The sequence below is a fragment of the Bidens hawaiensis genome, unplaced genomic scaffold, assembly GCF_021521415.1.
Source record: "Bidens hawaiensis isolate Kalapana, Puna unplaced genomic scaffold, B.hawaiensis_p1.1 tig00016379_1, whole genome shotgun sequence".
Lineage (NCBI taxonomy): Eukaryota > Viridiplantae > Streptophyta > Magnoliopsida > Asterales > Asteraceae > Bidens > Bidens hawaiensis.
In genome coordinates this window covers 74,936-87,542 of record NW_027492502.1, presented here as the reverse complement: position 1 = coordinate 87,542, position 12,607 = coordinate 74,936, and the positions used below count along the sequence as shown (strand labels likewise).

General features: G+C 36.2%; 1 protein-coding gene and 2 pseudogenes across 1 annotated transcript; 1 reads left to right on the top strand and 2 right to left on the bottom strand.

Moving 5' to 3' along the window:
• Positions 1–2,664: 2,664 nt before the first annotated feature.
• LOC143551380 (ras-related protein RABD2c-like) lies at positions 2,665–5,992 on the top strand. The gene is made up of 8 exons (XM_077041831.1): positions 2,665–2,741; positions 4,109–4,181; positions 4,299–4,346; positions 4,447–4,494; positions 4,580–4,651; positions 4,738–4,893; positions 4,988–5,091; positions 5,660–5,992. The coding sequence occupies exons 1-8, from the start codon at positions 2,728–2,730 to the stop codon at positions 5,754–5,756; spliced, it is 612 nt and encodes a 203-aa protein (XP_076897946.1). The 5' UTR covers positions 2,665–2,727; the 3' UTR covers positions 5,757–5,992.
• Positions 5,993–7,160: 1,168 nt separating this feature from the next.
• Positions 7,161–9,861, bottom strand: LOC143551386 (inactive protein RESTRICTED TEV MOVEMENT 1-like; annotated as a pseudogene).
• Positions 9,862–10,520: 659 nt separating this feature from the next.
• Positions 10,521–12,140, bottom strand: LOC143551379 (phospholipase A1-Ibeta2, chloroplastic pseudogene; annotated as a pseudogene).
• Positions 12,141–12,607: the final 467 nt, after the last annotated feature.

Below are 12,607 nucleotides of genomic sequence, written 5' to 3'. Positions count from 1 at the left end.
AAAACTGCGGAATAGACCGTCCATACGGTTAATGATCCACACATACAAATAAACAGCCAAGTCTACGTCCTCAACACATGGGATACTGCGCGACTAAAGTTCATAAACAGTTTAAGACTCAAGTTTTGTATGAACACATGAACATCCCAAAGCATTTAAAATAAAAAGGGATTAGATACGAGATAACTCACTTGATAAACGATGCGGTGTAAGATAAAGCAAGAACCAACTTTAAACAAGCACAAGTTAACCTATAAATAAGATTATTGTTTTAATGATCTGTTTTAAGTCTTGATTATAAGTTAGCATAATTAATAAGTAAATTATTATATATAATATATATATATTACCGGAAAAGCAGGGAAGAACAGGGAGGAAGACGGAGGCAGGAGAGGAAGACGGCAGAGAGAGCAAGGAGCAAGAGAACAGGAGAGATTAAGTGTTTGTGTGTGATGTGTTATGAAAATATTATTATTATTTATAGGAAAACCCTAGGAGACACAAACCCTAGAAAAAGGGGAAAAGATCTCAAAAAGTAAAAGTAAAGATATCAACGGTAAAAAGTTCTGAAAAGTAAAGATATCAAAAGATATGGCAGCTGCAGGGGGCAAGATAAAGCTGACAGGGAACAGTAAAAAGCATGGGCGGATCAGATAAAGGTACTGGTCAAGCATGGCAAAAGCAGATCTCAAAAGATAATGTCAGTCACTTTTTCTACCAACCAATGGGGGTTGGTACGCATGCTGCGCCGAAAGTAACTATTCAGACATTAGATAGGTTAGGTCAACAGCACAACAGATAAGACAACACAAAAGCAAACGGCTAGATTTAAACACAAAAGCAAGGGTTAAGCGCGGGAAGGCTGAGTGCGCGAGCGCGAAGGCTGGCACAACAATCCTTAGCGCACTGCGGGAAGAATCACATCCTTAGCGTGCTGTGGGAAGAATCACAATTCCTTAGCGCGCTGCGTGAAGAACAAGAATTCTAAGCGCATCGCGGGAAGAACATACATTCTTAGCGCATTGCGGGAAGAACATACATTCTTAGCGCGCTGCGAGAAGAGTTCTCTTCACGCATCGCAGGAACAAGATGTCTTCACGCAGGCTTCCATGTAAGGAGTCTGGCGCGTGGAGCTGCAGACATCCTTAGGCGGGAAGAACCAAAGGACAAGCAAAGAGGAGGGAAACAAGGCTTAAGGGCGGGACGGCGACAAGAGGGAAAAGAAGGCGGAAAGAGAGAAGGAGAGGGACGGGACGGCGGAAAGGAAAAGAGAGAAAGAGGCGGGAAGGAAAATATATATTATTATTAAAAGTAAAATATAAGTATAAATAAATATTAAATCATAAAAGAAAGAGATCGGGTCAGAGAAACGGGTACCTGGGTCGGGTCGGATCAGGGCAGATGTCACAAGTATGATCATACGCCCCTCTTTGCACTCAGGACCATTTTGTTATGAGTGGAAAAGGGACCCCCGATCCAAGTACGTTGGCTGTTGCCAACCGGAAAGGACATTGCATGCGAAGTAGTTTAATTATCACAAGTTTCATGGAATTGCAAGGTTTTTATGTATTTATTCAAACTTGTGGGAAACTCACCAACTATTAAGTTAGTTGACCGTATTTTATATATATGTTACAGGTACTATTGTTAGAGGTTGAAGACGAGAAGACACTTAGAATATTTAAGTTATTTAATAAACAAAATTATCATTTTGGTTGTAATTTGGATTTGTATTGTTACTTTCAAACATCGTGTTACATGATGCTTTAAATGAATTAATGTTAGTATTGTCACCAAATAGTGTCACGTGTGTTTGAACAATCTGTACGTCACACTCAGGCGTTTCCACTTTAAGCTGGGGTGTTACACAAACTTTGTATAAGGCCTAGCATAAATTCTTCCTTACCAATATCCATCAAAAAATGATACAAGTAGGATTTGAACCTAAGCCTCCACTAGAAAAACCAAGGCGTACAAAGATAACTAGATAAGCCAATAGGGTATGTTTGGTTGGAGGTAATGGAATGAAGGGGGAATGGAATAGGAGAAGAAATGGAATGGACAAGGGAATGAAATGGATCATTACCATTCCTTTGTCTTGTTTGGTTAATATATAGAAATGAAATCAATTATTAATTTTTATTGTTTGATATCCAAAAAATATGTAAAAATGAAATATAAATAATAAAAACACTCATATCTCAAAATACTTTTTAACCCAAAACAAAAAACAAAAAAAAACGATAGGGGCGGTGGCGGTGGCGGTGGCGGTGTCGGCGAAGTTGGTGGTGGTGGTTGTTAGGTGGTAGTATTGTTAAGAAAGTAGGGTGAAGGAGGAATAAAATGAAAAAAAGAAGGGGGTGAGAAGAAATGGTTTTGATGGAATGAGATTCTATGTGTAATTGATGATTCCGTTCAATTGAGCAACCAAAATCACTTTTTTTATTTCCACGTAATGAATCTTTCCTTTCCTACTGTCATTCATGCATACCAAACGCTTCTATATAGTTTATAGTTTGGGTAATGCGTAAAACACGTGTAAAAGATTATTATTCCAACTGCGCACGTCACCCCCATCTTACCTACATTCTTTAATAGCAAGAACAATATTATTAATCCCATTTAATATCCTTCAAATCAACTCGTTTACTTTCTAACCTAACCTTTATCTCCGGCGAATATTCCGGCTACCATCAATCTCCGATCTCAACTCCGTACACGAAGAAGATGAATCCTGAATAGTATGTTTGTTATTGTTCTACTCAAATAGTTATACTCTGTTTATTGTTAAATGTTAACTTAATGAGTTTTAGTGTTTGTGTTTGTTTGATGTGATTGTACTAGATCTGTGTTGTTTGATTGATTATTATGCTGAATTATAGTTTGATTATGTGTTTAGTTAGAATTGTTATTAGTGGTGGTGATTTAGGGTTTGATTGATATCGTGAATTTGGGGTTTTAGGTCAATTTGTTTTTGAGAGTTGTTGATCGCAATCGCACAATAACGATAGGTCCTTTGGATTATTGAATTTTTATCTGTGATATATTACGATATAGGTAGAATATAGGTACCGATAATATCAGCGATATTGACCGTTGTTGGACAGATATTTGACCGATATATCACCTATATTCCAGATACGGGATACCAGTGTTTTAAGTCTTAATTATCAATGTTTAGTGTTCAATGTTAGCGTTTTAAGTTTTAATCAGTTCTTACTTGCTATCAAGTTGCAAAAGGTTAATTTGTTAATGGTAGGAAAGTATACTGAATTATTAGTGTTAAATTGCTATATATATGAATTTTACATGATATTAAAATTACCGATATCCCACCACGATAACTGATATCTCAGATATCGGTCCTCGACCGAGATCCGATATTTTTACGCATTAATTGCTTAGATTTTTATTAGGAATTACATTATCTAAACCTTGATTTAATTTGTTCTGAAATATTATTAGGATTTCTATTGTTAATATTCAGAAAAAAACAAATCAAGGTTCCTTACGTTATGTAATTAGAAAACGCGACTTTAATAATTCAAAAGGGCATCGAGATTGTGTGAATCTGATAAACGGACCGTGAGATATAAGATACATGAACTCGTCTAAAAATTTCAGATTTAAGATAACAATCTTACCATAACTCATCACCATGGACCACAGTTTAAAGTGCGCTTTTATTGGCGTTTATCTAAAACCATAAAAGTTACTTTTTGCGCGTGCTTCAAGTTGAAAGCTTTTAGTTCATGCTGACCTAGAAATAATTGAGTGAATTGTAATCTTGAATAGATGTGTTGATAGTCTGTGTGACTTGTTAGTTATACTTTCATCTCTTTTTCGATCCGTTCTTTTTTTTTTCTTTTTCTTTTTTCAAACGGAGATTTACTTTTATCTACATATTATTTTAAATGCTTTGCTTGGAATTTGAGCTGTAAGTTTTTAAGATGGTTTTGAACTTGTAGATTTGTAATAAAATGTAAAGATGCTAGTACCTTTTAACATATTATAACATGAGTACTAGTAAATCCGTTATGTTAACATTTTTTAATTTTTTGTTTTAGTTTTTGGCTTGTCAAATTTAATAATTTCTTTGCTTTTGTAGCGACTATCTTTTCAAGCTTTTACTCATTGGGGATTCAGGAGTTGGAAAATCATGTCTTCTGTTGCGTTTTGCTGTAAGTTGTTTGTATTTGTGTTTTTAAAGATGCTCCTAGAAGTTTATACATTAAAAATCAACAACAATCAGTCTTCAAATTTATTTCAAAATAATTTGGTAACAATTTTTTTTGCAGGATGATTCATACTTGGAAAGTTACATTAGCACCATTGGCGTTGACTTTGTAAGCAACTCGTGTTTGACCCTTTAGTTTGACCTAATTACCATTTCATGAAACCATCTTTTTTTTTCCTAGTTTTGATCTTTATTCCTCTTCTTTGTAGAAAATTCGCACCGTGGAACAGGATGGCAAAACAATTAAGCTTCAAATTGTAAGCTTATGTTTTCTCATTATTTTGAAAACTTATGTCTTCTATGCTAATTACTTATATCTTATTATGTCACGATCCATGTCAGTGGGATACAGCTGGACAAGAACGTTTCAGGACAATCACCAGCAGCTACTATCGTGGAGCTCATGGCATTATTGTAAATAACTCTTCATTGTTGCTAACAATCTTTATGTAAAATACAGACTATGGGAATTGTTTTAATAATTTTGTCTTTTTGTGAAGGTTGTTTATGACGTGACAGATCAAGAAAGTTTCAACAATGTGAAACAATGGTTGAGTGAAATCGATCGTTATGCAAGTGAAAATGTAAACAAACTTCTTGTTGGAAACAAATGTGATCTCACATCTCAGAAAGTTGTGTCCTATGAAACCGGAAAGGTAATAATATTGTTATTAAAATTAAGACTAAAATCAATTCTTTTATAATGTTTATTACGAGCTAATATTCAAAGTGGAAATATGTGGTGTGCAGGCGTTTGCTGATGAGATTGGGATTCCGTTTCTAGAAACAAGTGCCAAGAGTTCCACTAATGTAGAGGAAGCTTTTATGGCAATGACTGCTGAGATTAAAAACAGGTACTTTTGATTAAGGTTAAACATGTCTTAAAGTGAGATTTGAGTAGCGGTGTAAACCGTAAACGTGTCGAGCCCGAGCTTGACTAGGCTCGAGCCCGGATCGTTTAGATGTACAAGAGATCGAGCCCGACCTTAGCTTGTTTCTAGCACTTTTTCTAAAGCTTGAGCTCGGCTCGTGAGTTGCCTTTTCAAGCTCAGGCTCGACTCGTTTGTAATTTATAAATTAAATTACATATGGTTTTAAGTATATTTATATATATTGAGAAAAAACAAACTAGCCTACGCTCGGTTTGAGCTGGTTTACTACTTAAACGAGCTAAAGCTCGGGTCGAGCTCGGCTGTTACAGTGGGAAATTCAACACATAGAAGTTCAAAAGAGGTAAAACTTAAAAATGCACAAGGCTCGTGCTCGATAACTAAACGAGCTTTATTTCAGGCTCGGGCTCAAGCTCGAAAACGCTTGGCTCGTTTCGAGCTTTTTATTGATCCAAGCTCGTGTAGCTTGCGAGCAGCTCGTCTCGTTTTGCACCCCTAGATTTAATGAAAACTAATTTGGTGTGTAATCTAGGATGGCAAGTCAGCCGGCAATGACCAACGCTAAACCGCCAACCGTTCAAATCCGAGGTCAACCGGTCAACCAAAAGTCGGGTTGCTGCTCTTCTTGAAGAGGGTGAGCGGGTGCTATGGGGTGGTCGATTCAATGATCACCAATAGTTGAAAAAACTGTTATTCTTTTCTCTCTCTGTGACTGATTTCAGGGAACATTTGTACAAAGCAGGATATAAGATTGTTGAATGGGTGTTGTGTTATATACTGTTTTGCAATTTGCATTCTCTTGCAAGTTGAAACTTGGCAAAAGCTTATGGTGCTGTTTCCTTTGTATTTTATTAACGTTGTGTGTGTTCTAAGGAGAATACGAATACAAGTTGACATGATATCTGGTTTATCTAGTTCTTTTGTGACTTGCAAGTTTTGACCATTAGGCTACTTGTTGTGGATGATGTTCAACTAGTTAGTTAAATCGTCACGTCATCGTCACATTGGTGGTGACTTTAACTAATGCACCCCTTTAACACTATGTTGAGTTGTTTAACTAACAGTAAAGCTCTATAATTTCCTTAAAGCATCTGGACCCCGCTATATTTTTGTTATAGCCCCGTTAACTGGCTAACTAAGGCCCCAAAATGCCCATGTCTTAATGCCTGTGCCTAAACGCCTTGGCGCGGTGTGTACGGCGTTAAGACCTAGCCACATCACTTTTGCCACACCTTAGCTTTTCATAACAACCGGTCTTAGTCTTCGCATCTCTAGAGTCTAAAGGTCTATCATACGTATCCATCTTTTAGTCTTCGCATCTCTAGAGTCTAAAGGTCTATCATACGTATCCATCTTTTACGATACGAACGTCTACGCATCTAAAGGTCTATCATATGTAACGATACAAGCGTTAAAAAAATAAATGAAATATTTCTCTTTAGAAAAAAAAAACCTACACCAACTACTTTTGAAGTCTGGCCGTTTAATATGTTAAAATAAAAAATGAGCTCTCAAAAAAATTTTCAACGCTCGTATTGAGATTGCTATTTTAGCAACATTTTATTAAACTAGTTATACACTACGCTGATTCACCTGTACAACATCATAAGTTTATTTTTTTCTGTACCAACTTTTGATTTTTCTTTTCCGTATATACTTTAATAATAGTTACATTTCTTTATGTAACAAGTAAATGGTTGTATAATAGACTAATTTACTTGTACAACATTTCTAGCTCTAATAGCTTTTAATTTCATCAAGATTTCATTTTTTTTTCTATTGATTTTGATGGCTTTTAATTTTCTTTCTATAATGGGTTTTGATTTTCTTTCCCTTGACATTAAAAGTGTAGCAACGATAAAAAAGAAAAATAGGCTACCCAAGACCTTGACAGATTATAAACGAGTATATTAAAACAACATTAATTAAACTTCTTATTAAAAGACAAAGAATTACAGAGAGAGAAACCATTTCCACACAAAACAACCCATAACAATTACATTGCTTGGTTAACCTGGTTGTCAGAAAAAGGTTTAGAACATATCATCGTCTGGGTAAAAACATATGCTATACGGTTTGACATAAACTCCAATAGCATATACAGATCCATCCTTAACGCTTCCATGAAAGCCACCCACTCGAAGTCTTCATACGAACCGCTACTAGCAGCCCCACTGCCGGTCCTTCCAAATGGTACGCACTTTCCACGGTTGGTGCCAAATACGATTGACGCCAGCTTACCATCCTTGTACTCACCGCTCACCGAAGTTAAAACCTCATTTGGAAAACTAAGTTCTACCTGTCCTTTTTTGTTAGAACCAGTACACATGATAAAAATAATACATCTGTCTATATGCAAAATGAAACTACAATAACTACAAAACAGTGTTTGACAATCACAAAAATCTTTCTTATTTTAACATTTTAAAAGAGTTAAAAAAGACAGTTTTTCAAAAGCATCAAATCTTAGTTTTTTTCAAAATGGCTTTTTAAAAACGCAAATAAACATTTTTCCATGTCGAAATCAAGAAGATTGTGCTTACCATGTCAAATTTCAAACCATTGGCCTCTCCATGTGTTGAATGAATGAGTTTCTCTCGGATGGTCCGATAAGTGAACCGGATCGAGTTAATGAGATCTTGTTGGTGTGAAATAAAAATTTCAACTACTTCGCCATAACCCTTTTCATCCCAGATTTCGCCTTGCATTCCTTGCGGACCAAATTTGAACATGTTGTCCACTTCAGCCATCGGGACAGATTGTACTACGTTTGAGTTTGTTGCTATAAAACATACATCCAGCAAGCCACCTACATATATATAGTGAATCAACCGGCGTATCTTTAATGCGAACAAGCATTTAATACTAGACTAGACTATTTGTCTTTCCAACTCGATCTTCATTGGTTCGATTTCTTTCAACTGGACTGTTTGTCTATCCAACTCTTCAACTGGATTATATATTTTAACTAATTTAAAACTTTGAAATTTAAACAAGCCCCAAACAATTTTTATATTCATTCGACCTAAGTTCAAATAAAAAGTTTGATTTTTGTAAAAATGTTGGGAAAGATTCTGATCTACTCGTTTTAGATTTGGGTGGTTGACACCAGTCGAGCCACTGTCGCTTTGTTTTAGCACCATGGTCCAGTTCCACTACCCTCACGCCCTCATTATTGTCTCGCCACTTATACCGCTTGCAGGACCACGGGATCATTCAAATGTGGGTTGTCTTTGAACATTATGAATTGATGTTTCGTATTATGGAATTTTGGCAGGAGTTTTGATCGAAATTGAAGACTGCATTATTATTAAACATGATTGTACGTTCTTGTTTTTATGTTTTTTGTTTGTTTTATTTTCCCAAATGGAGCTTTAGTTTTCACCAGTTTTGACTGCAGAAAAGTATTAGACTATGTTGTTATTATACATTATTAGTATGAGCCAATGGGGCATCTTAAGTTTATAGGGTGCTCTCATAATCTCTATATATTTTATGACAACCTTAATCAATAAAAAATTCATTATTTTACCTTTGCCATAAGGGAAAATCCTCAAAATAGCCTATCTAGAAAATGAGATTTCAACTTTGTCCCATAAACTTAATATTTCCAAAAATGGTCATCTCTAACTCATCTTTGACCATGTATTAGAAAATTTAACGCGTCTTTGACGACATGTTAGCATAACACGTCGTCAAAGACGCGTTGGATTTCCTAACACATGGTTAAAGACGCTAACACGTCGTCAAAGACGCGTTAGATTTCCTAACACATGGTTAAAGATGAGTTAGGCCTCCAAACACGTAGTCAGATATATGTTAGCATCAAACGCGTAGTCGAAGATATGTTAGCTTTTTTGTTTGTTTTTTTAATATTATATTTTTATAACTAGTTTGACTTATTTTGTTTTTCTTTATAACTTTTAATGTATAAATTTTTATATTATTTCGAATATACCGACGAGAAATGTTTACTTTTATCTACGGACCGACATAAATTTTATTTAAAACTGAGCGGGGTCAAATTTTATTGAATATTTCGATATTAATTTGGCACGGCTCGAGTTTGAGTTAGTTTATGTCGGTCAGTTGGTAAAAGTAATCATGTCTCGTCGGTATATTCGAAATAATATAAAACTTTTATATATTAAAAGTTATAAAAGAAAAACAAATATAAGTTAAACTAGTTATAAAAATTTAATATTAAAAAGAAACAAACAAAAAAACTAACATATCTTCGACTACGCGTTTGATGCTAACATATCTTTGACTACGTGTTTGGATGCCTAACTCATCTTTAACCATGTGTTATGAAATTTAACGTGCCTTTGACGATGTGTTAGCGTCTTTAACCATGTGTTTGACGACGTGTTATGCTAACAAGTCGTCAAAGACGTGTTAGATTTCTAATACATTGTCAAAGATGAGGAGTATGAATCGGAGGATGTTACGACGAGAATTGAATGAGCAATAAAACCTCGGCGGAGAAAGATCTGTAACGGCATAAGTGAAACTAAAAGTTGCCAGACCAATGAAGCGATCATATATATAACAATGTCTCGTGGAATTGGGTAAAAATATTTTATAAGTAATATAGAAAAAGATTCTCTATAAATTTCGTAAAGAGTTTTAACAACCATCCAATATCTAGTAAAGCGAACCCATATGTGCTTTAGTCCATATTGTAGCTAATTTATCCAGAATTATGCAGACCCAAAGTTTTCCACACTCCATCTGAATTATAGTTATTAGATGAACCGCGATCACTATCACGCCCACCAAACTACGCCTCTTTACAAGTAATCATAACTTGAATAATGTGAATTATGCTCATCCATCACACTTATTTTATAACATCAATGATCATCAAAACCCATCATTTCAGTAATCTAACAAACTTGTATAAGAAGAAGCAACTTGGAAGGAACCTTGACCGATGAATTAGAACTTAGAAGCCGCACCACCAACCAGAGATCGGTGGATGCATCGGCCACCTGAAGGTTGAAGCTAAGCTAGGAGTTGAGAGGGATTTATACGTTTCGGACTTATGAATTAATGTTTGCTAAAAATACTTTATGTAACCTTTTGATCATTTGATAATTTTGGTCCCGTTTACTTTAATAATTTACTTCATGAAAGTTATTAATTCAAGAATGGATAGAAATAGTTGATTCATAAAGCCAAACTATACGCCTAATTCAATATCATCATGATTTCAGCTTCACAATAAAAAATTAAGACATCTTGTAGTTTAATAATACATCTACAAGAATCATTCTACTAATGTAATGTTAAATAACTTACAAAAGATTCCAATAAGATATACATATAATCAAGAATAACAATTCTTACTTCTTGAAAATGAAAATGAATGTAACAACAATTAATTATATGTTAAGGTTTTATTACGAAGGACTTGGCAAACAACTCGAAAGTTGCACACCTCTTTCAAAGTTTAACTTCAATTCTGGTGCCTTTGTATATAGTTTCTTCATATTCGAGTTTTGTTCATGAGCCAACTTAACCAAGCTTCTCTTTGCATTAGCCCTAAATGGGCAATTTGATGCCAAAAAACCATCCACCAAATGTAGATATGCTTCCAAGTCATGACAACACGCCACGTCAGCGTCTGGTTTTAGGTACGGGGAGCTTTTGGTGTCGACTCTCAGCTCTGTCCCGACACGTGCGTATGCCCATGGCATGTTATTATCTAGTATGTTGAGAAATTTGTTCGCAACATTTGACTCTCTTAGCTGTTTATCGAGCTCTTCACTTACAAACATTCCTGGTACCCGAGTAATCAGATCCTGGGAGTTAACGATCCGTAGTACTTTTACGTTTTGGGAACACAGACGTTTAGCGAAGGCGTGGTTTCCAACACGAGGCCCACCAAATGTGTAGACAGCTATTGGTGGCATGTCTTTCGCACAAGTGCTTAAGTCATCAGCCACCAATAGTGCTAAAGCAGCACCAAGGCTATGCCCGGTCACCGTGATACTTAGGGTTTCACCTTTATATAACTCTGTTAGTCGTTTGATTTCTTCAACCACCGACTCAGCTAGACTCGAGACATGGGCTCCAGCTGTCTTGTACAAGCTTAGAAACCCGCACTCTACTTTTGGTTGACCATCATTAGGATTTTTCGCTCCAGGGACTTGAACCAGCAAGTCCCTCATGTTTTCAGCCCATTCTAGACACGTGGCAGTTCCACGGAAGGATATCACTATATCCCTCCGCCCCATACGCGATATCTCTCTCTGATCATCACAAACCGCCACGTACCCAATACAACTAGTCCGCTGGCTCAGCCAGTCGAGCCCTGGCGCAAGTTTATCCACCCATTTCGGCAACCCAACCGACGAAGTCGCATAAAGATTCTTCGTCACCCGATAAGACCTATCAGGCAACGTCACGTGTCTTGGGGACGGAACTTCCTCCGCTGACGTGGCGGGATTCGAGTGAAAACAATGATATGCCGCTTGAATAAACTCGCCATACCGGATCATCTCTCGCCGGAGATTCTCATCCAATGGATCAATTAACCCGGACCAATTATTACTCCCATGATACTCCCTCCACCGCGAAGCTAAACTATTCCTGGGAGAGTATTCGATACCGTTTTTCGATAACAACCTTCGTAACCGGTTAAGATGCCTTGGAGACATCTCTTCCACCACCTTGTTCTCCGGCCATATTTGAGGCAAATTCAATCCTCCTAACAAACTCTTTTCTCTAACATTATTATTATTATTAACCGGCTCATGTTTAACTTCTCGCTCGTTTAATATAACCTTCGGTTCGGTACCAATAAGTTTCTCAAGATTAGAGAGATGTTGCATGGTTGATCTTGTGGTTGATAAGGTGGTGGTGTTCATCATGGATTTTGTATAACAAGCTCTTCCTAAAGGGTTTAGAAGTGATCCATTATTATTATTACAACTGCCGCCACCGGAGAGTCTTGCTTGAAATATGTTGAGGTTGTTGGCCGGAAGTGTTGCACCGATTTGCATCATGGTGTTTGAGAGACAACAAGATGTTGTTAGATGGTTAGGAGATTAAGTGGGATGACATGTAACGGACAAGATATATATAGAAAAGTTGGAGGGGTAAAGATGTAAATATAGTTTTTGGTTTAATGTTTGAATATGTCCCTATAGAAGTAGGAATAATCAAAGTAACTTCCTTGATGAGTTGATCGTTAACTAATAGCAACTCAAGTTAAGTCTTGTAAAGATTGCTAGTGACATGACTTATTTCGTCCTTTGTGTCAAATTCATGTCATCTTGGTCCACAATATACTTTATGATTTGATGAAAGAAAAATAAGTTAGCCTAGTTTACCTAAAAGTTATCATTTTGTTTGAATGGTTTACTGTTTTAAAATACGAAACAATGAAATAAGCAAATGAGTTGTAAATATTATGTGGCATGTGCCGTTTCTTGATGAAAGGGTGCGTTTATGTCATGAGCTATAATCGTTA